The sequence below is a fragment of the Vitis vinifera genome, chromosome 18 (assembly GCF_030704535.1).
Source record: "Vitis vinifera cultivar Pinot Noir 40024 chromosome 18, ASM3070453v1".
Taxonomy (NCBI): domain Eukaryota; kingdom Viridiplantae; phylum Streptophyta; class Magnoliopsida; order Vitales; family Vitaceae; genus Vitis; species Vitis vinifera.
Window position 1 is genome coordinate 7,121,960 of NC_081822.1, and position 25,879 is coordinate 7,147,838.

The 25,879-nt window shown below is 34.2% G+C and overlaps 3 protein-coding genes across 3 annotated transcripts in view; 1 reads left to right on the forward strand and 2 right to left on the reverse strand.

Moving 5' to 3' along the window:
- Positions 1 to 6,257, forward strand: part of LOC100243779 (pre-mRNA-processing protein 40A) — a 39,442-nt gene extending 33,185 nt beyond the window's left edge. The window contains exons 25-29 of the mRNA XM_010666182.3: positions 1,888 to 1,995; positions 2,119 to 2,183; positions 2,269 to 2,371; positions 5,401 to 5,706; positions 5,801 to 6,257. Of these exons, the coding sequence (XP_010664484.1) occupies positions 1,888 to 1,995; positions 2,119 to 2,183; positions 2,269 to 2,371; positions 5,401 to 5,706; positions 5,801 to 5,938 (720 nt within the window). The 3' untranslated portion in view covers positions 5,939 to 6,257. The remainder of the gene's footprint in view (positions 1 to 1,887; positions 1,996 to 2,118; positions 2,184 to 2,268; positions 2,372 to 5,400; positions 5,707 to 5,800) is intronic.
- Positions 6,258 to 10,396: 4,139 nt separating this feature from the next.
- On the reverse strand, positions 10,397 to 12,254 carry LOC104882515 (uncharacterized). The gene is made up of 3 exons (XM_010666184.3): positions 11,370 to 12,254; positions 11,167 to 11,254; positions 10,397 to 11,085 (listed from the first exon to the last, which is right to left on the reverse strand). The coding sequence occupies exons 1-3, from the start codon at positions 11,877 to 11,879 to the stop codon at positions 10,544 to 10,546; spliced, it is 1,140 nt and encodes a 379-aa protein (XP_010664486.1). The 5' UTR covers positions 11,880 to 12,254; the 3' UTR covers positions 10,397 to 10,543.
- Positions 12,255 to 15,944: 3,690 nt separating this feature from the next.
- On the reverse strand, positions 15,945 to 25,532 carry LOC100254027 (kinesin-like protein KIN-7N). The gene is made up of 18 exons (XM_010666185.3): positions 25,347 to 25,532; positions 25,171 to 25,260; positions 24,759 to 24,877; positions 24,538 to 24,651; positions 24,365 to 24,446; positions 24,199 to 24,266; positions 24,029 to 24,106; positions 23,704 to 23,846; positions 23,524 to 23,626; positions 23,350 to 23,430; positions 23,034 to 23,102; positions 22,891 to 22,950; positions 22,624 to 22,776; positions 21,521 to 21,808; positions 20,755 to 20,841; positions 18,940 to 19,098; positions 18,573 to 18,842; positions 15,945 to 16,553 (listed from the first exon to the last, which is right to left on the reverse strand). Exons 1-18 carry the CDS (start codon positions 25,489 to 25,491, stop codon positions 16,116 to 16,118), a joined length of 2,547 nt encoding a protein of 848 aa, XP_010664487.1. The 5' UTR covers positions 25,492 to 25,532; the 3' UTR covers positions 15,945 to 16,115.
- Positions 25,533 to 25,879: the final 347 nt, after the last annotated feature.

Consider the following 25,879-nt stretch of genomic DNA (forward strand, 5'->3'; position numbering starts at 1 on the left):
CAAAAATCCTAGAAGACTTGTGCAATAGCCTTCTAAGGACACCTATGTGACCATTTGACTAAAATGTTGGCATCTCACCCATTAAGATGTGTCTCATAAATACTCAAAATAACCTGATGCGAAAGGGTAGAACTTTCCTTAGGGAACCTCCATAGCCACTTCCCTAATGGAGAACAATTCTGTAGAACAGTCTTCTCAAACCCTAAACCTCTTGACTGCTTTGGCCTATACACTTTGTCCTAGTTGACTAGATCTTTTTTCACCCCTCCCAGTCGGGATCAAAGAAAATCCCTTTGCAGTTTCTCACTCTTAGAAGTTATTAATGTTGGAACCTTCAAAAGAGAAAAAATAGTATGGGATGTGGGACAAACAAGATTGAATTAAAGTTATTCTTTCTCCCATAGACAAAAAAGCTTTTTTCTACCCATCCACTCTCCTTAAGATTCTATTAACCATTAGGTCCCAAAATCTGCTTGCCAACAATCCCTTTGAAAGAAAGACGCAGAGAAGATAAAGGTCAATCTGAAACTTTGCAGTTGAGCATTGAAGCCAAACTAGAGACTCAATCCAAATTTGTATTGATACTAGAGATAGTACTCTTATCTAAATTAATCCTTAGCACTAAAATTTGCCCAAATACCAATAGGATTAACTTGAGATTTTGCAAGTCTTCCTTAGAGGCTTTAGAGAAAAAAATGGTGTCATCTACAAATTGAAAAAGAGATACTCTAGTCGTATTCCTGCCCACTATAAAGCCCTCTAGGAAACCACTATTCTTTGCTCATCCCAGTTAAATACATAAGTGGCTATGGTGAAAAGGAAAGGGGAAAGAGTATCTTTTTGTTTTAAACCTCTGGTTGTCTTAACCCATCCTTTGATATTTCCATTTCCTAGGATTGAAAAACTTGCTAAAGACTAGCAACCTCTCATCCAAGACCTCCATTTTATGCTAAATTATTCTCTCTAGTACATTACCGAAAAAACCCCAGTCCACATGATAATATGCCTTATCAAAATCTATTTTGAAAACTACTCGTTCTTCTCCTGAATATCTTTTCTCATCCACCACTTCATTGGAAACCAAAACAGCATCTAAGATTTCTCTCTGCTCAATAAAGAATCCCAACGATTTGTAGATTGTTTCATTGAGAACCCTTCAGATGTGCCCTGATAAAACCTTTGTTAAAATCTTATAAAGACGTGTGATCAAGCTGATAGGATGGGGATGACAATGAGTTTGAAACTTGAGATTTTTGAAAATTACACGAAACACATTTGTTTACCTATTTATTTATTTACTTGATAAAAAACAGCCATTTTGTTGCATTGAAATACTAAGGACAATGAAGAATGAGAAATCCTTCCAAGTGCAAAATCTTTTATACAAAGTATAATCAAAAGGCAGACAAGTGTGTGTGGGTGGATGTGGCTGTGGGTTTGAGGGTCTATCTATGGTTAGGACATATAAGAAAGAACATTTGGCATGATAGGATTTATTAGGAGAGTAATTGAAACTTGAAAAAATTTATGTTTTTGTTATAGATAACTTTTTCTTTTGGTTGGAATTGAGCTTCCCATCTCTCGCCCAACTACCGGCTACTCAAGTCAGCTCTCAGCAGCTTGAAACTAAAAATAGAGTTAATTTTTTATTTAATCTTATGATATGTTTTATGATGAATTTATGCATTAAAATGTCATATTTTGTTTAATTCATCTGGTTTTATCCTTTTTTTTTCCATTTATATATGTGTGGAGTGGGACAACACTTATTATTTACCTTTTCATGAAATTGATTATATATTGATTTATACTTTAATTCTTGTAACACACGTGCGCGCACACACACACACACATTCTTCATGAATTTGATGATGATATTGTTTGCAGCTTGTATTTGAGGAGCTACTTGATAGAATAAAGGAGAAGGAAGAGAAAGAAGCTAAAAAACGTCAACGTCTTGCTGATGATTTCAATGATCTGTTGCGCTCCAAAAAGGTACTGAACTGCATGCTTTGATGAAGTGGAATGCTAATAATCCTTTTTTCTGCAGTGCTTGGCTGGACACTGGAAAGATTGATTTGACCATGCTATATGACTTGTTTTTATGCCACCTTGTAGGAGATAACTGCGTCTTCTAATTGGGAAGATTGCAAACCACTTTTTGAAGAAAGCCAAGAATACAGGTCTGCTTGCTGATTGTTGGAAATTCATTATTCTTATTTCAACTCTCCTAGATCTTATTATTTTTCCCTGGCGAATTTGTATTAGATCAATTGGGGAAGAAAGCTTTGGGAGGGAAATCTTTGAGGAATACATTGCACACTTACAGGAGAAAGCCAAAGAAAAGGAACGCAAGCGAGAGGAGGAAAAGGTATTTAAATTATGTCAAATTTTCAATCGTATTATGCTGTGTTCTCAGTTAATATTTCTTCAAAATCAATGAGTTTCTTTAGTGAACATAATTCTGGCTTGCCTCACAATATGCAACACTTTGTAGTTTAAGATGGTGTCTTACTGCGATGGGTTGTTGTGGCCTGTTTGGCACAGTTGTGGCTTCGAAGGAAGTGATTCTCTAAAAAAATTTCGCGCAAGATGAGGTTGCTATTTGATATAATGTTTAAATTTTGAAACCTTTTCCTATAAACTCTTTTGCATAAGCATTTAATTTTACTGAGATGAGCTTTTAAGCCCAAAATTTCTTGTACTTTGAAGTGCTTTAATGTATAACCAAATGTATTGGAGTAATACTTTCCTTAGATAGAGCTTTTAGCTAGCTAAAGAGGCATGTGTAGGGCATGGTGGTCTACTTCAGTCAAAGACATTTGGTCTATTGGCACAAGAGCTATGTTGGCAAGATCAAGAAGAGGGACACCTTTTTCTTTTTTTGATGCTTCAGAATGAAATGAATTTTCATGTTTTGAAATGTTCATAGTTGTTTCTGAATGATTTTCACCCTCAAAACCCTATTTGTTTGGTCCAAGGAGCTTGTTAGGTAAGATGGGGGGCAGTTCAGGCCTATTTTGTGCTTATAATGTTTTGTTTTCCTTGTATTTTTGTCTATTAGTCCTCCTTGTGTGCTTCCTGCATACTTTTGTGCCAGTGTGACCTTCTGTCAGTTGCCCTCTTATGTATCTTATCTTCTGTTTCCCTATAAAAGGAGTTTATATAAGACTTTTGGTTGATGAGAAATGTAAAGAGAACTGTGACAATAAGGAAGGAGAACTTTAGTTCAAATATGTTCAATGATTTGATTAGTTAGTTGGTCTAGGTACCTCTGCATTAACTGTGCATGCAGTACTCCTTGTAGAATAGACTAAGATGTTGGTTTTACTCCATTCATATTGTACATTATGCTATCCTTCCACGACTTCAGTCTATTCTAGTATTGGGTAAAATGTTTGTTCATCTCTTGCTCTTCTAACATTGAAGTAATGAAATTTTTTTCCGAGGGCTACTTAGGAAAAGTGGCCAAGGAAGTGAGCCTGATGAGTATTCATTGATCTATTTAAAATTTTATTAGTTCGTTATTAATGTATCCATATGTACTTCTGAGAATGCACTGCACTTCAATGACTCTTTAATGTTGTCTGTCACTCTAATGTATGAGTTGAAGGATTGGTTGGTAAAGGACCTAGTTGACCTGTCACTCCATTAGTCTTGGATTAGGTTTGGAGGTGTGGTGGTAAATGATGGGGGTGCCAAATGATAGAGGTGTTGGTTTTTTTCAGTTTGATGTTCTTTCTATTGCCCATTTTGAAGACGCCTTTTTTTTGTTTCCCTAGAAAATTTGAAAACTCTTTGATATCATTGAAGTGTTCGTCTTAATAGTCTTCCCTGGAATTCTTGCAGCAGGACAATTGAGTTGTAGGAATTTGTTCTATGAATGTGCATGCGTTTTGTAATTCTGCTCACTGGTGGAGGAATATGCATGTTGCGTGATGCAACTGAAAAGTTAGAGGATGTTTGATAAAACTTAATACTCAAGGTTTAGTGACTTAAGATGATTTTGAGTTGAATTATGCTTAAATTATTAAGTTACAAAGTTGATTTACCAAACACCCTCTGAGTGAACACCTTTATTTGTTGATAGGCGAAATAATTATATATATATATATAAAATAGAAGGTTCAACAAAGTATGCACATTGTGTGCATTAGTGAAACACCTTTTTTAATTTTGGTTCGTGCACTTAGTGCATATTTACTGCATTTTGGTTGGGTTATACAGGCTTTTTCAAGGTTGAAGGGAGGTTTTTGTGTTAGTTGATCTGTCTTTGCTTTGCTTGCATGTTTCTAAAGGAGAGCATGTACAATATTTGGCTGAATATGGTTATAGTGATTATAGTTATCCACTTGGTGCTGGCTAGTTGGTTTTAATGATAATCTAGTGAAAATCCTTAGCCAATCAAGGTTTATTTTTGAAACACTTAGGCTATGTTTGGTTCTTGGAAAATTAGAGGGAAAATGTGAGTGAAAGAAAATAAAGAGGAAAAATAGATGGAAAGAAAAAGTAGAGGAAAATAAAAAATAGATTTAAAGTTAATAATTTTTTATATATTACTTCAAATTCATTTCACTAATTTTGACTCTTCTATATAAAAATTAAATAATTTAAAAGTGCCAAAATTTTAATTAATATTAATTATAGTTGATATATATATATATATATATATATATATATATTTGTATTTTTCATGGTAAAACCAATCATGAGAAAGTTATTTTCCTTAACCTCTTTTTTTTTCTCTTTTTTTCTTTCCTTAGTTTTTTCTTGGAGCAAAACATAACCTTAGGATAACTACTAGCATATTCAGGAATTTTTCAAGTGGCTTTTTTTCCCCTGATTTTCTTTTACCTTTTGTGTAGGATCCTTTCCTCCTTTGTTATTTTAACAATATATATGCTTGTACAAAAATACAAAAAAGAAATAGAAAACCATTATACATTTAGTTCTAAGTCTCAAGGCAGACTACATTTTCATCAATATGTAGGGATGAAACTTGTGAAATTGGCTATTTTAAAAATCTGTGAATTGGTAGGGTTCTTCCGTGGGAATATGTTCTTATAATCTGATCCTTGAGGCATTTATTGAATCTCACCCTGAGACATGAACCTTAAAATTTTCTGAGAGCCTTTTCTTTTCTTTAACTTTTTTTCCCCCTTTTGATAGGTGGGAAACTTCCTATCTGATCCTAACACCTCAGTCCACCTATAGACGTGAACTTGAAAATGATAGGTTTCCTCCTTTTTGGATGTGGGGTGGGAGTCAAACTTGGAAGTTACCCATCCCCACTGTAAACCCTTGAGTCTCATCCTTAGACCTGATTTTCCTGTATTGATTAAGATGTTTTAGTGGTTGTACTATGATTTAATGAACTTATTCATTTTCCTGACTTTGCAGGCCAAAAAAGAGAAAGAGAGAGAGGAGAAAGAGAAAAGGAAGGAGAAAGAAAGGAAAGAGAAAGACAGAGATCGTGAAAGGGAAAAGGGAAAGGAACGATCTAGGAAGGATGAAACAGAGAGTGAAAATGTAGATGTAACTGGCAGTTACGGCTATAAAGAAGATAAAAAAAGGGAAAAGGACAAAGATAGAAAACATCGAAAGCGTCACCAAAGTGCTGTTGATGATGCAAGCTCTGATAAGGAAGAGAAAGAGGAGTCTAAGAAATCTAGAAGACATGGAAGTGATCGAAAAAAATCAAGAAAGGTATTCAGGCTTGTATGTGACAAATAGTGGTACTTTTTCTTAGTTTTCATCTGATGACTGCAAAAAGATTCAACTCTCTGGTGTTTCTTGGCAGCATGCATACACTCCTGAATCAGACACTGAAAGCAGGCATAAAAGACACAAGAGAGAGCACTGGGATGGTTCCCGAAGAAATGGAGGTTATGAAGAACTTGAAGATGGGGAGCTTGGTGAGGATGGGGAAATTCGGTAGTTCCTATTATCCTATCTTTATGGTTTACTAACCTTTATCCATTCGCTAGACATAAGCATTTCACAGCTTAGTTGATTACATATGATAGATATCATTGTCAATTTTCTTTAATGTTTTTTGAATCCTTCCAGCCATTACTTGTGCTTAAGATCTGTTTCTGAGATAAGTTATGCTCTGTCAATTTTTTATTGTAGGGTTTATGATAACTGCTATTTTGGTAGGATGTACAAAGTATTACTACTGATTTTTGTATTGGAGATGATGTTTTAGGATGTCTATCATCATGATTTGATGCAAATAGATCATTGATTTTGTTTTATGAGCTTAGAATGCACAATTATATTCAGTGCATTTCCGATGACATTTTACGGAGATTCCACATTTTTACCACGAACCCTATAACCTTTCAGAATTTCGTCAAAGAATTTCTGATGATGCATTAGATGCTCATCAATTTTGGTTTCTAAAAAACTATATCTATATAGTTATTATTATTTGAATATTCACTAAGTAATCCTCAACCTGAAATATTGTCATTTTTATGTTCTCTATGGAAAATTTTCTAAAAACTGTGTTCGTTTGGATACACAATTTAAAAATAAATAAATAAATAAAAAACTTCTATACGAAACTAGAACATCTTGTATAGAAAGTAAAATTTTTTTGTTACCATATTTTTTTAGGTAGTTTTTAAAACCATTACTTTTTCAATGTAAGCCTCTTAAGATTTATTGTATCTTATATGATGAAAGTATTATTTTCTGATTTTGAAAACAAAAAACATGAAGTGTATTCAAATGGACACTATCATTTTTATTTTTAAATTCTTGTAGATCCCGATTCTATTAGATGTTTGAGGTGCATATCTTAAACATATGAACCTTGTGCTAATGCAATCTCATTGAGCTTCACTAGGGTTCAATTTTTTTAAGCGGACACTTCTAAAACTCCAGTTGTGTGCATATATTCTATGTTTTGGAACCCACAAATACTGGTAGGTTAGCAATTTCAGAGTGGCCAGTCATAATTCAGGATCTGCCTATTCAGAAACTTGGCCTGAATGGTTTATGAATGGAGTACTCCACCCCACTGGAGGTTTCAGGGGACACTAACAAATAATTATGCTGTTCTTATCAGCAGTTTTTCCTCAGAAAACTTCTTCCTGAGATATTACTTGGTTTTCTCTGTTGCTCAAGTCTGACAGCTAGCATGTGAAACTCAACTCAAGCTCAATATAAATACTTTTTCCCAACTTATTTTGGGTTATGAGCATATGAAAGTAGGTCATCATCTCATTTGGTTATTTTGATCACTTTTCCTGAATCATTAGATTAAAAGTATAATGTCCCTTTATTCATATATATTTTCATATTCTGTTTTCCTTTATATAGGAGCTTTTTATGGGTGAATGAGATTTGAAATTTTGTGATAATTATATGGGTTTGGTTGGGAATTGAGAAGAGCTTCCAGCTATAGGAATATCACATTGTATACAGAGTGAAGAATGGTACAAAACCTGTTTCCTGGGGAAACTGAAATTGCATCATTACAGTTTCTAGTGGAAACATTTTTATATAGTAGCTTAGAAAATCCACTTGTTATTGCCATTAGAAACAATAGCAGCTTCAATTGTCACATTCTAGTAGAGGCTGTTTGTCAAAATTGGTTTTACGCCTCTGCTTGCCCTTGTTTTTGTATTGTTTTTAGTGTTTTGCGGTAAGAGAGCAGCTATGGATGATTTTTTAGATGATTTGATGGTCTCAAGCCGCAATTTTTTATACCTCTTTTCTGCATCGTGGATATATGTTAGTCGCGTGGTGATTTGAGGTATGCCTATTGTGATCTATGGTTTAATTTCATGGATCTAAAGAAAAAGTTATACTGAATCGTCTAAATGGTTTCTTATCTTGGCTATTTTTATAAATCATCTAAATATTTCCCCGTCTGGGTTTGGCCTGGACCGTATGGATTCAGAATGGTCTCGCATGGGTAGGTATTACCCCCTGAGTTCTCTCAGTTTCGTGTCTGGGTGTTCAATGATTGATTTGGAAAGGAACCTTGAATGTCTGAATATGCTAACAAGGGTGCAACTAGCCAAACTGATCCAATTTTAGTGTTGTTTTCAACTTCAGCAGAGTTGAATTTGCATAGAACCTTCTCTAAGTTTGCTGAGTTCTATTAAAGCTTGGTTTCTCTATATTTGGTCTAGCTGGAGCTTGATACAAGTCAAACAAATGGCCCTGCTACCCCCGCGGCACTCATAATTTGTCACTGGTTTTGTGTTACTTGTCATCTCTTTTTTTGAAGTAGGTAGCCCAAGGGATTATGTTTTTATTATCCCAGTTGTTCATGAACCTAATTGATACAAGGTGTTGTTCAAGCTTTGGCCTTGCATGCAATGGTGCCAAACTGAAGCTTGAGGCCCTGTCAGGTATACCAAGTTTCTAAATTTGCGAGCATAAGTGCGTGAGCTACTTGGTTTGCTTTAACGCCTTTCGCGGGAGATAATTTGAAAACATTAAAGTTTTAGTTAGTACTATTTGAAGAAATTTTAGGTTTGACGTTTGTAATATACCCGCGATATGATTGTGATCACTGACATCCTTTTTCCCCTTCTAAATAATCATTTTAATTAATTTCTTGCTGTCCCAAGTTCATAGAAGAATGAATGAACCAGTTATATATATATATATATATATATATATAACAAGGGCAACATTTGCAGTCTGAATAATCATTGATTGAATCCTGGGGTAGACAAACAAAAAACCGAAACACCGATGAATCCAGGTGAGGTCGGTTTTTTCAAAAATGTAGATTTTATTGGATTAATTTATGAAAAACAGAACAGTTAAATTCGATTTATGGGTCGGAACATTTTAAACCGATGAAAGTCAAATTTAATATATTCATATATGATAATTTAATGTCTTAGGTTGGATTACCATGAATATTTATGTAGTAAAGGATTTATATTATTGTGGGAGTATGTGATGTTTTTGATGGGATTATTATGTGTTAATATTATAAATTAGATTATTGAGTTGTATATTTAATTATTTAGTTTTTATTATCATTTTTGCCCAAAGAAAAAAATTATGGGTTAAATTTAAATCAAACCAAATAAATGGTACCGCACCGGCTCATGTTAAGTCATCAATGGATAATTCAAAAATTAGAACTGATCAATTTGATTTGATTCTCGGATTGGTAAGAAACCATCCAAAACCAATGCCGCTCGCTCGTGGTTGAATCAAGTTCACTTCAAATTTGTCTATGATTTTGGAAGTGTTCATTAACAAGAACCATCAATCAAAATTGTTTAACACATTAATCAGGATTATCAAATGTTTTTGGACTTTTACTATGAGGGTTGAAGTGCTATAGGAGATAATGTGTTGAATTTAGCAATGTTTTCATAATCGAATTGGACATTGAATAAAAAAAGTTATCAGTTCATGGATCACTGGTTGGATTGATGATCGAATCGATGATATCATAAATATATAATTTATAAATTATTAAAATATAAAATAATTATAAAAATAGAATAATAATTTAAATATTATTTAAAAATTAAAATTTTATTTGAAAATAAAAAAATTAGTTTCAAATTAGAAATTTAAACTAAAATCTTAATTTTAATTTAAAATTTGAAATTTTAAAATAAGAAATTTATTTTAAATTGTAATGTTTTCATTAATTTAAATTAAAATCACAAGTTTTAAAAATCATAAGCAAAAACATAATAAATATAAAAGAAAATAAATAATAATGTGATGAGGTAAAATATAAAATAAAAATAAAAAAAATAATTTGGAAGGCAAGGGAGGAGAGGGGTGGCCAAAAAGGGGAAGAAGGTTGGGGGTTGTTTTCGATGGGGGTGGGGGTTTCCAGTGGGGAGGGTTCAATGAGGGGTTTTTGTTGACGGGAGGGGTTGTTGAAAAATAAATAAATAAATAAAAATAAAAAGGTTGAATTGAATGGTTTCCTCCAAACCATTCGGTTCACTAGTCAAACCATCGGTCCAATTTTGATCAAACTACTTTTCGATCCACTTGATCAGACCAAACTAGAACTGTGACCGATCGATTTGATCTGGTTTTAAAATCGTGGAATTCAGAGATGACCAGTAGACACTAATGCATTAATTGGGCGCTTCATATCGTGAAAAAGCCTAACATATTAATAATGCTTGATATAAAAAAAAAAAAAAGGTGGACGTTCTTGGTTTGAGTCACACATGTGCCAGCAAGCTCATGCATATGAATGGAGAATGCACCACCTGATTGTAGCATATCGTGAGGTGCTGGTGTAGGCTTGCCTTTTGAAACACACGGGTGCTTATGGAAAGAACAAAAAAACACACGCACACATACACGCCCCATTCCTGCTTGCATGTATGGAGGGCAAAAGGAATAGACGTACGAACAAACACTGGCAAAAAGTAACAAAATATGCAGGAAATAATGGCTTGAACCAATAATGTGTGCTCCTTGCGTTAGTATTCTCGTGAAATTTTCCTTCAGATTATACAGATCGGAAAACAACCTATTTTAGCACATGTTGATAAGAAAATTGGAGAGAGATTAATTTGGGAAATTATCATATAATATTCATCATGTCGGTCACTATCTCACTCATCATCTCTTCTAAAATGGCTTCTCCAAAATCCAGCCCAAGTTCCCTGCTCTCTGGCCTCAAATCATTCCATTCTTGTGATGAAGCTATGAAATCAAAGTTTAGCAGATGGTTTATGTTTGTTTCCTTTCCAGATTGTCTTTCCCATGCCCTTATTTTCTGACAGATGAGCTGCTCAAGCTCTTCAGGCCCAAGGAATTCCCCAATACTCTGCTCCCTTCTCTCATTTCTTCCATGGCCCTCTACCACTTCCCTCACACAATCAAACAGAAGCTTCTTTCTTTGCAGCAAAACCCTTTTGGATTTGAAGCACCGGGAGGAAGAGTTTGACCAGACAAGCTCTTGCAATTCTGTAACCCCGCTATATCTTGGCTTTTCTGTTGGGGATTGGACCAATACTTCCAGGAGAGAGGCTGACGACACCGAGTCTTGTATAACTCTGTTGGAGAAGCCAGATTTCCTAGTGGATGAATTCTCTTGTTTCCTTGTTTTTGCATTGGACAGCCCTGAAAATAATGGGTAGACAAAGATCAACAGAAGAGGGAAACAAAACTGTCAAGTTTATAGGAAAAAAGACTGGCGGTTACCAATTGAGGAATCTCCTAGAAAAGAAATTGGCCCGAATTGTAGCCTTTGGTTCTTGGATCTCCCCTGAACCTGTCTATCTGTAGCAGCCTGTTTGCTTTTGCGAAAAATAAGTCAAATCAATATATGGTTGCCTAAATTGGCCTTAAATGAGAGTTTTGAAGAAATTTCAGGGACCGCCCAGATGCAAGGTAAATACTTCTACCTCTTCTTCTCTCGGTTTGTTTTGCTTCAAAGCTTGAATGGTTGTTGCAGTAGAGAAGGGGTCGTGGATTTGCAGTGAAGCACATGAGTCTTCTGAGTCACTCGCGGAGCAGGAATTAAACACAGTAGTGGTGCTAGCAGAGGAAAAACTATCCTGTTCCGCAACTTTTTGGCTGCTGCTTCCCACTTCGGAAAAACTCAATACACCTCCATCATGATCACAAAGTTTGCTTTTTGGGTTGCCAGTAATTGAGACAAGCTTGTTAAATATAGCTCTCAAAATTTTGGAACATTGTGGAATACCCTTTCCGCTCATGTTTAGATCGCAGCTAGCTGACCTCTTCAAAAGCTTGCTTGAGTTGCCATGACAACAGCTGAAGCCACCCTCTGAAGTCAAGTTCTTTTTCAGGCACCCTCTCTCCAGAAGGTAAGTCTCCAGGATAAAGGGCTCTTGTTGCTCCTGGAGAAGTTGTCCTAGCTGTTTACCTGGTTTGGACATGGTGGAAGGCATAAAAGTTGAGTAAGGTGGAGGAGTTGGTAGGGGTGTTGTGGGGAGTGAGAGGAGATGAGAATAAAGATGTGGAATATATAGAAATATAAGCAAGTAGAGATTAGGGGTGAGATGATGAGGTGCAGGAGCAGGTCCATTAATTGGAATAGACAAAGTGTATGTGTCAGTTGGAGGACTGCAAACGAGTGATAAAGAGGACTTTAAAGGCTTGAGAGCTGAGAGTGACGACAGACCAAACAATCTCTAGGTTATACATTGTTGGGGTGCCCTCTCTGCATGACTTCCAAGATTGCCTGATTGCCTGATACAGAGGCTAGGTGTCTTTTTTTTATTCCAGTATCCTTCCCTTCCACACTTCCATTGTTGTGTTAAGATCATCCTTTGTCTTTCGTCTCTCCCTCACACACCCGCACCCATATTCTCTTGTCTTATATCATGTGGTCCCAAGTGGGTTTTGTCTTCTCGTGGAGGATACCCATAATGAAACACTGTGCAGAGAGGCAAATTGAATGTTCCTTTTCTGCATGCATGGAAGCTCATGAATTCAACCCTCATAACATTTTAACCAATTCCAAACACAATTGCCATCACATATTCAGTCATTTATTATTATTATCATTATTAATTAAGTTACAATGCCCGCATACATGTTTTCATGTGGATGTTACCCTAAAATTGGGTCCATATCTATTTGAGATGGGTCAATATATAATGTATTTATCTTCCACCTCCTAGTCCTGTACCTGCAGAGGCTTTTGAGTTGGTATGCAATTTGAAAGAAGACACATGGGTGGGTCCCAAAATGGGATCACTTGTGTACTTGATATAAAGTACTGGCATCAATATGAATTAAAGGAGAGATGGCCACTGGCCAGATAAGAAAAGGAAACTTATTTCCTTTCCCGAAAATATGGACTACTTGAAGATGGGGCTAATGCTTTATACTCCATAATCACTTTAATTTAAATTATCTTTAAAAAATTTTGAGTTAATACTTAATTTTAAGTTCGTATTTTAAATGTAAGTTGTTGGTGAAATTAATTTTATTTTTTAAATTATTAAATTAAGATATTTTCCTTTATTAACATTAAGTAATAAACTTATTTATTGATAGGAAAAAAGTTAGGAATAATTAGGATATATTTGAGATTTAGAAAAAAATATATATTTATTTTAACTTATCATTTTTTTATAAGAGAATTTGAACCTTCAAGTTATAATATTAAAGTCAAACTAAGATTTGATTAATATCAATTTTAATGATTATAAAATTATATTCAAAACTAATAATTATATTTCAAGTGTGATTGGATAAGAATTTTTTTTAAAAAAAAAATAATTAAAAAAACATCAAATAAAAAGGAAATCAGGAAGAAAGAAAATTGGTTTTAACACATTACATTTTTCATATTTTCTTAAAATGTCTTTATAAAGTTATTAGATCGCTAGGATTATAATACATTACATTTATCATTTGTAACCGCCCCAAGTTCATCCAAGTGCTAATTGGTTTTAATTCTTTTATAAATTGGATGAAAAAATGTTCTAAAGAACAACCTAAGCTTAAATTGGTCAAAATTATTTTAAAAGGTTTTTTAATGGTTAAGGACTTAGAAACGAGATTTTTCCCAAGGCTTTTTGATCTTAGAATTGCATATTTTTCAAACTTCAAGAGAACCAATCAACTTATTAGGATTAACCAATCAAAGGAAGTAAAAATGGTTCAAATTGATAGATTGGTGTTTCAATCGAAAGAGGCATAGCCTCAATTGGTTGAGGTTCAGTTGAATTGGTTGGACGAAGGTCAGCCTAAGGACTAGTAGCAAGTTACATCGACGGATGGATCCTAAATTGTGCCTACCAACTAGTTTAGTTCTTCAACTTTTATTTAAATGTTTCATGCTTATCATTTAAGTCTTAAATGGAGTATGTTTGAGTGTTCATTACTTCAAACCTTGAGCCTAAACTTGCATTAGGATCTTAGCCTTTTTCATTTGTAATACTTGTAAGGTTTGTCAAATGTAGAATTACTTGGAGAGTTCAAAAGTAGGGTATTTTTTGAGAGAATTATTAGAACATTAATCCAAACAGAATAATTTGAAAACTTAGACTATAAAAATCTTGATTTAGGAGAGCCATTTTGAATCAAGGGAACCATTTTGACTATAAAAATCTTGATTTAGGAGAACCATCCCACAATTGAGATTTGACAAAGGTGTATAAGTCAAGTCGTGCCCAACCATTACTAAAAACTAGTATTTGCATTGCCTATATTTTCTCCATCTTATTTTCATATGCAATGAATCTTTTATTATATTTGCTCTATTATTACTTATTATTATTGATAGTCGATATTTGCATTCTTAATTAATAAATTTCTATTAAGTAACTATCACTCAATTTAATTTTATTTCCTCTTGGGTAATTATATATCGATTAGCCTAAAAACCAAATAATTATATTATTTTATCTGCTTAATGTGTGGCCCACCTCGTGCTACTTGGTTCAAGGCTTAAGCTAACATTGCTTTCAATTATTGAATTCTCGCTATTTAAGATGCAACACTCCACCAGTGGTCTTTAATGAAATGACCGATAGTTTGACTTTCAATGATTAAATTAAATCACTAAGTTCTTAAACATTTAATAAGCCTTATTTTAACTTAAAATGATTCAAAAGTGTAAATATAGACCATATCCCATTCTTAAAAAATTATTAAAAAAATGAAAATAATAATATAAAAAATAATTCTATTTTATTTTTTATGCTTCTTGTATGACATAGAAAAACTGTGAAGAAAGTGAATTCCTCAAAAATATAATAAAATCAAATAATAGAAAAATATATTCTTCTTTTCTTTTCTTTTTCTTTTGTTTACATCTATTTCTACTTTTATTTTTATTTTATTAGCCTCAAAATATAAGAACCAAATATAACCACCAACCGCCAGGAAATGGCAAATTTTCATTCATGGAGAGTAAAAACATCACGTGATTGTATAGCCGGTTCACCTCAATGGGCGTAGGTGACCCAGCATCATCCAAAGATGACATACTCAACAACTCATCCACCATAACAGATGCAAGAGATAGCATCAGAAATCTTTCAGAACACTTGCTGTGTGGCTGCTAATTTTCGTATAAACTTGAAAGCATGGAGATTCCTTATTTGTTTCGACCTCACGCGTCACTCGCCCCTTGAGTCTTTTTGTTGATGTGATTTACAATACATCACCTTGTGCCTACTGAAAAAGATGGGGAAGAATAAATTTGTACCTAACAGACGAATCCCAAATATTTCTGATACGGGAATATTTAATATTTATCACCATCAGTTGGAGTGGGTCACCAAAATGTGGACTTGTATATATACTTCGATGGGATATGGGCTCATCGCTATCTAATAATAATTGACTCAATGAAACCTACCATCAACACCCCGGGGGTTCACACAATGTAGATTGAAAAAAGAACAAGGCCATATGCCAATAAATATGGAATTATAGCTGAAATTCAGTGATAGGGCATGAATGGGCTAAGATCAGTTATGTGTTTGACACAGTTTAAAATTTTTAATTAAATACATAAGTATAAGAAAAGGTTAAGAAGATAGGGTTAAGATCAGTAAACTAAACCTGGAAAAGTCAGCAACTTCATTCAGATTTTGTAGCCCCTCAAGCTATCCCCCTCCTCTGGCGATACACCATTTGAGGGTCCTAAATGACACAACAAAGGAGGGTTAATACCTGAGGCAGGACTCACATGCAGATAGATGAGCCATGAAAACCATCTTGTAGGTCTAGCAGTCCAAATTGCGGCCTTAAGTGGGTATTATAAACTTTCCTAAGTGAGTGGTGCCTAGTTAGAAACTCCTCGATAAAAACTCATGCCACTCAAAAATCCTTAAATCAACATCAAGGAATGTCAAAAGGTTACCAATGCTGCAAATTGAATGTAGTGTAGGATATTCAATAAGAAATCACACAGACCAATCATTAGAAAACTAGGTTCAGACTGGTCTTCATGTAGTTAAATACCCTAAATCTCTCATGACTGAAGAACAAGCTTCAAACAACATGGAAAAATATCAGATTCTGATATGGCAGAGCCGAAGTACTTAACAAACAGCATCAACAGGGTTGTTTTGTTTAATATATAGGATACAGTAGAAAAACACGCAGAAGAGAAGTTGCAGACCTTCCATTTCCATTTAAGAAGCAAGCAGCATATCAAATATTCAATAGCCAAGAGATTTGGCAATTGGAACTGGATTCTGGCCTCTCAAGTTCTCAATTTTAGACTTAAACTGACTGTGGAAAGACATCAGTGATCTCTGTCGATGGGCAAAAGCAACACTGAACTGTTTGACCTCTTCTTCAAGATCTTTTCTTCTCTGTAATTCAGTATTCAATTCCTTCGAAACATTTTCCTTCTGGTCAGTCACCAATGCAAGTTTTTGGGTTGACTTGGACACTGTTTGCAGCAGGGAGTCTCTTTCATCTTTCAAAAGATGGAACTCTCTTTCCAAACTATGGTATCTTTCTTTAGAAACCTCCAGAAGCTGGTTACTGTGTTCTAACTCTTTCTCCAAGCTCTGATATTTTTCATTGATTGTATTGAGCTCATTGTCCAGTTTCTCCTTCCAACAAGCAGTTTCTCCTCCCAAAGCACAGCCCTTTATCACATCCAAAAACTAAATCTTAAAATAGAAAAGAAAGCAATATGCAATCTTTGTTACACACACTACAGGAAAAAAAAAATTAGCATTCTGTTTTTCTATTCTTTTTTAAAAATCTTTGGCAGGGGGTTTAACCTTACAGAAGTGGTAGACAATGCCAGTTGAAAGTCATGGGTTGTCTCTGCAACTAAATAGAGGCTTAATAATGTTACATTTCTGTGTTTTGACTAGAAGATATGCAACGTATGAACAACAACAAATTAAAAGTCTCTCTACGTAATAAATCAAAATTTTCCATTAAACTTAACTGGTTAAAAGCTATTAAAATGTAACTTTCTCTTCACTTCCTTCTTCATGTTGAAAGTCAAAACACATTCACCCTTCATTTGCTTATTCTTCTTCTAATCATATTTAAGCATGTGTCTAACCAATAAATACAATTATTACTTGTCAAAAAATTCAAGTAATGTTGTATTAAATTAGTTTTTTTGTAACACCTACTTTAAACAAAGGTCATACAAAGATTATAATGTAATTATTTAAGATGGTTCTAATGACTTAATACCAGGTCTAACTTTTGCCAATGGGTAATAAACATTGAATGAATTCATATCTTTACAATCTCTAAGAAAGCCATTCTAATTGGATTTTGACCTAGGTTCTTCTGAAAGCATTTCACTAAATGAATCTTTATGCGATGCTGGATTAGAGAAGCTGGACAATGAGCTGCTTTGGTCCTTAAGACAAGTACAACTTCAAAGTTTGGGGATGTATGCACTATTTCTATGAGTTCATGCCTCATAGTGCCAATTTGACTCTTGAGACACCTCCTTGTCAAGATGATCCAATTGACAGAACTTCCATCCATAACCTAAGCGATTTCAGGTTTATTTCTCAACTCTCAACCTTTTGGTTTGAATGTGGTTCTGCTTGCAAGTCCATTCTATCTACGACTAGCCCTCAGTTAGTGCTTATGCAAGTTCTTGAAATTTTGTACATTATTTTGGAAAAATGGCTCTACACTAGAAGCTGATACTATCTATCCCTTCTTGTAAGAAAGGCAGGAAGAAGTTCCATATGACAGAAGGACGATCAAATAAGATTCATATCATGGAAGAAAGATGATTGAATCTAAAACAGTAGCTGAAACTTGATTTGGTGTTTCTATTGTCAGGTCTTGAGAAGGTTACAGTTCAATCTGAGTTAAAAATTCTTTATAAATAGAAAGAAAGTAGATGAAATAGGAAAATCTACAAAACATCAAAGTAGCAAACAGGAAAAAAAATCAACAGGTTTATCATTTTCACTTATGACATTGAAGAAATAGTTAATACCAATATGAAGAATTCACACAGAATATGCTGTTTGTGCACCAGCAACAGAACATGTTTCTGAAAAACAATAAAAGGACAGCCTTCCAAGGGAGTAATAATAAAGATGTGATTTCAATTTGTGTAAATATCTATGAGGAAATGGAATACTAGCATACCTACAAAAACTTGTGATTGCAGCTATATAAGCTAAACTAATTTTACTGTGCTAAAAATTGAATTGTGATACATGTTCTTCTATACTCACAATTCAAATTCTTTATGCAATCAAATTATGCATAATCAAGACTTGGTTACAAGACCTATGTTGTAGAACTAAGTTCAATGCTCTCTATAAACCATAACAAGCACATTTTTACCCATACTATGTGAGAAATAATAATATGAACAATATGAATGATTTTTTGACATGGTTAATATGATGAGTAACTAAGAAAAACTGACAATGAAACTCCACAAGTTCTGGTAAAGTGAATAAAAAATTGAAATTTCATGCAGAAAAAAAAATGTTCATATTTTCCAATAAACAAATAATCAATCAAGGCAATAATTTGAATATAATAGATAAGGCAAAAGACTAAAATATCACAAGCCTGAAAAAGGAAAGTAAATATCCTAACATCAGGACAGAGAATAATATCAGAATTGATGAGTGACATCTTGCTAGTTGTGACAAGGCAGCTACCTTATATCCACAGCTGCATGGTAGATTCCTGGAGTGTCTAGGTTTGACAGTTGATGGTTCTGAAAGTACTAAGGATGTAATTGTTTTGTTCAACCTCTCACAAAGCACTTTGCATTGTTCTTGAATAAGAGAGTTGTTCCCAGGAAAAGTCCTATTGCCATCAATGCTCACAGAGAAATGATTTTCCAAAGTTGAGAGAAGAGTTGTACCAATCTCACTTGTGCTAGAAAGCAATTTTGAAGTTGAAGATTCATCATCAGGTACAAAACTCTGTTCATGACACAAAAAGAACAGATGGCAACTGTTATTTTATTGAATGCTTCTTAGCAAGTAAATGTTAGAGACAAATTTAAGAATCAGGATTCACCTGCATGATTGACATAACATCCTTATATATTTCTTTGCAATTTGCCACAGACTCACACAACCTATGAGGAATTTCTCGAATTAGTTGTGCTTCTCTTTGAAGTTCAGATATTTCCCCTGTTAATTGCTTGTTCAATAGTATTTGTTCCATGTGGTTTCTCTGTGAAACATATGCATCGATGTGCAAAGTAATAATTATGCATGGGAAGTATAAAACAAGGATAAACAGAATGATCACAAGCAATGAAAACAAGCCAAAAGACAATATAAAAATTTTAACCACTAACATCTGTTCTATATATTAAAATGAGTTAGAGTAAAATAAGTGTATGATGCAGAGAAGTAATAGTCTAAGCAAGGTTTTAGAACTGTGAAGATGAGGAGAACCATCTTTGATGTGCATATAGTAGAGCTGAAGAATTGAAGCATACTTTAATTTGAGGTAAGTGGCATATAACATGTTATCTTTCATAGTTGGAAATGTACTACGACTACACCCATTTCTCTCTTGAGACCATTTAGCACTGCACCAAACTTCTTTTTCATACTTTTTGAGGTGTGGTAAGTAGACATCACCTTGTGACTGACTATATAACAAGAGACGGGAGTTTGTTTCCAACTAGCTATGTGGTGTCTAATGTAGGCACTTCAAACAAAAGTGCGATATAAACATAAACTTGGATGTGAGTTTCATGTTGTTTCCATCAAGCTATGTGGTGTTTGATGTAGGGACTTCAAACAAAAGTGCAATATAAACATAAACTTAGATGCAAGGCATCATGTTGAGATCGTTTTCAACACAATAATTTATGCGTTTAGAAATATTAGTTTTTAAGCAGAAGTAATCATTGTTGATATGTGATTGAATTCATATAGAGGAATTGTATTTTAAACATGATTTTTTAAATAAAGATAATTTTGACATTTTTTAAAATTCTAATTAAACACCTGTATCGCATTTGAGGAAAAAGCTTGGGTCTTTCCACTTCTCTAAGAGGGCTCAAGCTTGAGAGATTTATCTAAACAACCTTTAAAGTTGTGTTTAACATTGAAACATTGTTTCTATTGCATAATGTATCCTTCCATATATGATATGATTTCACCTATGTTGCATGGGTTTGGGTGCATGTATACGTTTGGGTGTCTAATGCTTCTGGATTTTAGGATAGGAGGGCTCGATTCCAAAGAATTTCAATAATGGTTATAGATACTCGGGGTAAAACATAATAAATGAAAAGAAAAAAGAGAGAAATATCAATTAAAAATGAATAAAAGCAAAGATATCCTTGATAAAAGCTTTCTTTTTTTTTCTCTTATTTATCCTTATCTTTTCTTTCCTATTCGTAAATATTCTCATAATTTTTTTTTAAAGTAAGCTCCCTTTTTTTTAGGAAAATGCTAATTGCATTGCTACTTTTATTCTCATTTTTAACAACTTGCTAGGTGGTAGATTGGAATTGGATGTCTTTTGGGTTCAATAATATTAACTACTTTATATTACATCTGATAACTACTCCAAAGCAAATGATAGTAAAAGTGATGGTGCATGCTATCCCTTTATTTAATGTAACTATTTGTTAAGTTGAAAGAAAAAAGAAATCAACTAGAAAATCTCAACCTCAATGAAAAAGCAAAATAAACATATCTGACAAGAATCCTATGCCCTCACCCATATCATGTTACATCAACATGAATACACTAGGCGAAGTTGAAGTGTCTTAGAACCATGCAACACAATAACTTAAATGCAACACTTTATGCATTTAAAACTTTGAAAAATATTAAAGAACAAGTGAAAATATATTAACATACAAACCTCAAGTTGATCTTTCTCTTCAATGGCAAGTTCTAATTGTCTCTTGAGAACTTGAACCTCTTGTTTGTAATTTTCTTTTGAGCAACCCTGGAAAAATCACATTAAATTCATGCATATCAAAATAAATATACGCAATTATTTTAAATTTGCGGCATATAAAATTAAATTTATGGTAAGGAATCCTATCATAAAATAATTGTTCCACTACATGATCTGATCCTTGAACTAGAGAAAAACAAAATAAGAAAATAAAAAACTGCCTACAGCAAGAACTACTGAACAATAAAATAAAAAAATTACCTCCAACAAAATAGGAGTATCAGCACAACCAGTAGCTGAGCCACATGTTGCCTAAGGGGTAAGTGCCCCCTTGAAATTTGGAAAAGGTTTTAGGAATTTGAACCCTTTTCCAAGGATTTGCTTCCACTCCATTGTTGCAACCACGCTACATGACCATTTTGTCTTCTTTTTTTTTTTTTTTTTTGGCCCCCTTGAAATAAATTCCCATATCTTTCCCCCCCTCAGCTTATTTTTAAGCACAATATAGGTATGGATCAATGGAACCATCAATCTTTCCCATTATAATGAGTTTTGAACAATGCCAAATATTTGGGGTCTGTGCCATATAATTTTATTGTGTGATTTAACTCAATTTTTCATTTTATTGAAATAATAAATAGCTACTAAATCTAGTTCAGAAAAAAGAAGCATTAACAGTAACAAATAATGTTTTGTAGCATGAAAGAGAACGCAAAGAAAAACTTACAGGGGTTGCCTCACTTGTTGGAAAGGATTGGACTCTTCTTGCTGGAGTTATTTGAAGTGAATCCAGGTCAGCAACATAACCTTTGTTCATCTTCAGCCATGTATCTTCATCAGCCACATTGCTAATAGCATCTGGAAGAGGGCTGTAATCAGGTAGCCTAGAATAATTTGATCGTTTGACAACAAAGGCATTGGGAACTGCCTTAAAACAAGGAGTACTAAAACCATCTCCATGACCTGTACTATGACTGTCAATGGATTCTTCCTTAAGGCTTTGTCTTGCAGAGTCCTGTCGCAACCAGTAGACAATTTAAATTCTGATTAGCTATCCCAAGAGATGTGGATAGAATTCCCATACATATAGATGACAAAAGAAAAGTCAAATAAAAATAATGGTGCAATAGAAGAATGAATTTAAATTAAAAATGTATATTACTCAACTTATTTCAGTTGTCATTTTAGTGAAAAATAATAAGCACTGGTGGACTCTTTCCATGAGATGGGGGACAAAAACCTCAAGTTTTCTAATTGCCACATCTCAACATTCTCAATTTTGCAACAAGGCTAAAGTTTAAGGATCTAGGCTATCTTCTTAGGTGTTCTCTTTAAAATAAGCCCACCATTGCACAAAACTTTTCTAGCAACCTAAATTTAGTCAGCATCTGATATGCAGCATGTCAACTTGACAACATCACCTCATCAACAGCGTATATATTTGTCTATATGAATGTCCAAATCTGCTATAATAGAGAATAAATTAAAAGGGCAAACATTTTTGAGTGAAATCTGGAGACATGAAATAGAGATGGGCACAGTCCAATGACTTGCAAGGGTTCACCAGGGTGATTCATAGAAAATATATGCACCTTAAAATAGAGCAGAATGGAAAAAAAGAAAACCTACACTCAAAAGTTAACAATTGGGATAAGGCTTAACTAAGTTGAGGGGTAACCAAATGTTAAGAAAATGGATATTAGCACTGTTCTGTTGGCACAACATTAAGCAATCAGAATGGGAACAGAGCAAATACTTTAGTCATCATCTAAAGAAAAATAAACCATGGCAAAAGGTCCAAAAGTTGACATTGGTATTGCATTGCTCTACCTGACTAGATTTCCTATCGCAATCTGACAAAGTGACTAGACTACTGAGATTGTCAATTTTCATCTGCTGTTCCCTAATCCATTGATCTCGTTCTTTGTGGGATTTCCTCTCCTCTTCCAGTTCTGTTGCAAGCTTCTCATGCTCCAGTTCATACTGATGAACAGAAATGAGCAAATAAATGCAGGCAATGAGAAAGATTACATGTAAGTTGCTTAGGATGCAACATAAGCCCCAATTTCTGCTGAAGGGGAAAAAACAACAATCTACCTTGAGCATATCATTTCGAAGTTTCAAAATCTCTTGCTCTAGCACCTCAGCATGGGATCCCTAAACAGAAAAATATGCTATGTTTACTTGGTTCTGAACTTCTTTGACATGAGAATAAAGACAATAAACCATGTAATCATTACCTGAAGTTTTTTACGTAGTTCCTCTATCTCTAGTTTTTGCCGCTTCAGTAATGCTGCATCTGTCAAAATCTATGACATTCAACCACAATTAGATGCATGAAAAATTGAATGGAAAGGTGAAAGAAATTGGTCTCTGAAGTTTTAAGTAACTGTCATTGCCTTAGAGAAGAGAAGATGGTCAACTAATGATGCAGTACTATACTTACACCTAATACCACTCCTGGTGATACTAGAGGGATGGATTTCAAAGGCAAAATAAATGCTAAAAATATTCACTTAAAAGTGAAAGTGAAAATGCAGAGAATAATGAACAGACCTCATTCACTTGAGCACAATTGGTAATGCGCTTGGCTCTGCTAGCAAACTGGAGGGTTCCCTTGGTTTCCTCAATGTGAACCTAAATATAAATCATGTACTATAAATAAGCCAAAATGTTGGAACTAATCTAAGAAGCAGAAAAATAAAGAGAAGAATAAAATTGAAAGACTACCTCTTCTGGTGCTACAGTGCAAATTATAGAAGTTTTGGCATTACCACCAAGTGCAGGTTGAAGTATGCGAGTTAGCTTACTATCTCGATAAGGAATATGTCCCCTGCATTAGTAATTAATTCCATTAGAACATGGTTGTTTTATCAAATTGAGTTGATCAACTACAGAAGAGATAGATACCTTTGCTTTGCACCATCACTCAATTTGTTAATTACATTACCAAGAACCATTAAGCTCTTGTTAATGTGCTTTCCTTCCTTTAAACGAACTCCACCTGCTCCAGTTTTTGCAATTCGTTCAGACCCAGCTAAATCTACCAAGTTCTGGTTCCAGATAGAAAATAAAAGAGATGACCCAGAGACAAAAGTAAGAAGAATCAAATATTAAATGAATTGATACCAACTAAAACATGAAATAATGAATTAGAATTGACAAAAAAATAAATAAATAAAACAATTCAAATGCTAATGCTCCTTTGAAGTAGCACTAAGGAACAGGAACAAACCAAAACCGAGACACGGACTGCATCTGTACTTGAATAATCACTGGAATAATTGGAATCCTTTTCCTTGCTTTCAATAACCTGGTTGTATGCAAAGAGAAAATCATAATAATAAGATATTTTGAAGGAATTGTGAGCAAAACTGCATCCTTTTGAAAATGATAAGAACATACCATTCTAAATATGGTGTGAGACCTACTACTTCGAGCATTCATGTTTGTCTCACCGAAATGCCTATTAACTGAAAGAAGTAGTTTTTGAAATATATGTAAACAGTAATAGATATTTAATTGAAAGAATCCAAGAGAAGTCTAAAGGCTACTTGCAATAGGTCCAAACCTTCTCCAGATTCAATGATCTTTAGCACTTGCTCAGCACCATTTACAATTTCTTCCCTAAGGCCTGCAACAAATACGCCGTTCTAAAAAAGAGAAACACCTAGGAATATCAGTGATTAAACACATTCTAGTGAAAAGTACTTAAGAAGAGTTCAGTTTTCATCTATAACTGACCTCCAGACTCTCGTGAATTTGTAATTTCTGGTTCTCTACTGCAAGAAGATCATTGATTTCTTCATTATAAATTTCCATGTAGGAAACTCGAATCAGAAACTCTCGATCAGCTGTCTGAGAAAGTAAGAATATAAACATTAAAATGGATAAATAAGAAACCCCTAATTGATTTAAGTAACAATAGCCATGGTAACGTTTGCAACAAAAACAATAAGTAATACCATCTGAATTCTTCTAAATACATCTTTGACAGCCAGATGAATGATTCCTGGATCAGATTCAGAGCCATTCATGGTGTAAGTCTTGCCACTGCTGGTCTGTCCATAGGCAAATGCAGTTCCTGAAAATACCACAAAGATCAACCTCAACATCAACATCAAGTTGATCACTAATCTTGATCTGGCATGTTCAAATGAATGAATCAAATCGATTAGACGAAAAACGCAAGTCAACGAGTCTCATTGAGCAAGGCGGTTCTGTTTTCTTGGACAAAAGATGAAAAGGTGAAACTCAATATCTTAATTCTTGTGTTGTTAAAAAATTTCTGAGAAACCAAGCAGAGCATAAACATGAATCAGGAAATAAAAAATAAAAAATAAAAAAAGAAAAGGAAAAGGAAAAGGAAAAGCACACCGTTAAAACCCTCCACAGCGGCATGGATGATATCCTTAATAAGAAGCTCGTAAACCCTAGCATTGGCGCAACTTTGGTCGAACACATGGTCTGCACAACCGCATTGAACAAAATTGAGAAGGCGATCTTAAGAAGGAAAGAAATAAATGCACAAAAATAGAGAGAGAAACGGATACCGAAAGCGTGAGAAACACCAGAGATGGGAGTTCCGAGAGTTTTGTGGAGAGAAATGCGATTGTCTTCGACTCTCCAGTAGGTAGAGCTTGAGGTTTCCTGGGCGACAGGAGGCCGCACCCGAACTGCTACACAGATCTTCTCCATATTGTCTTCCTGCCTCCCTCTCTGATCTGTTTTGAATCATCGTCAAAGGCGGGCTCTCCCCAAACAAAAATTGATTTTGAAATGTGCAGATTTACGAAATTGCCCTCACGCTCTCTCATGACCGTTGGGATCCGTGTATCACAGGTTCACAATTTATCAAACAAGGTAACATCTTAAAATTTGAAATTTAATCAGAAAATTATTCTTCAAACATTCTATACTTTTCCATGCAATGATATAATATTAAGTATTAAAAAATGTAGGTAACCTTTTTTTATGAAAAATAATGATATAATTTGAAAATTCATAAAATTTTAACGGGTTAGGACGATGTGTAATGTGTATTTCGTACTGTAATAGTATTGGTCTACATAACTCGTTTAATAAA

Bases quoted from the DNA above. Each gene is read 5' to 3' on its own strand.
- LOC104882515 (XM_010666184.3), bottom strand. From the start codon at position 11,879: ATGCCTTCCACCATGTCCAAACCAGGTAAACAGCTAGGACAACTTCTC. The intron at 11,255-11,369 runs GTAGAAGTATTT...AAAAGCAAACAG, and splicing joins ACAAACCGAGAGAAGAAGAG to GCTGCTACAGATAGACAGGT. The intron at 11,086-11,166 runs GTAACCGCCAGT...CATTATTTTCAG, and splicing joins TCTAGGAGATTCCTCAATTG to GGCTGTCCAATGCAAAAACA.
- LOC100254027 (XM_010666185.3), bottom strand. From the start codon at position 25,491: ATGGAGAAGATCTGTGTAGCAGTTCGGGTGCGGCCTCCTGTCGCCCAG. The intron at 24,107-24,198 runs GTATGTTCTTAT...GCATACAACCAG, and splicing joins CTCACACCATATTTAGAATG to GTTATTGAAAGCAAGGAAAA. The intron at 23,627-23,703 runs GTATCTATCTCT...TTACTAATGCAG, and splicing joins AGTGATGGTGCAAAGCAAAG to GGGACATATTCCTTATCGAG.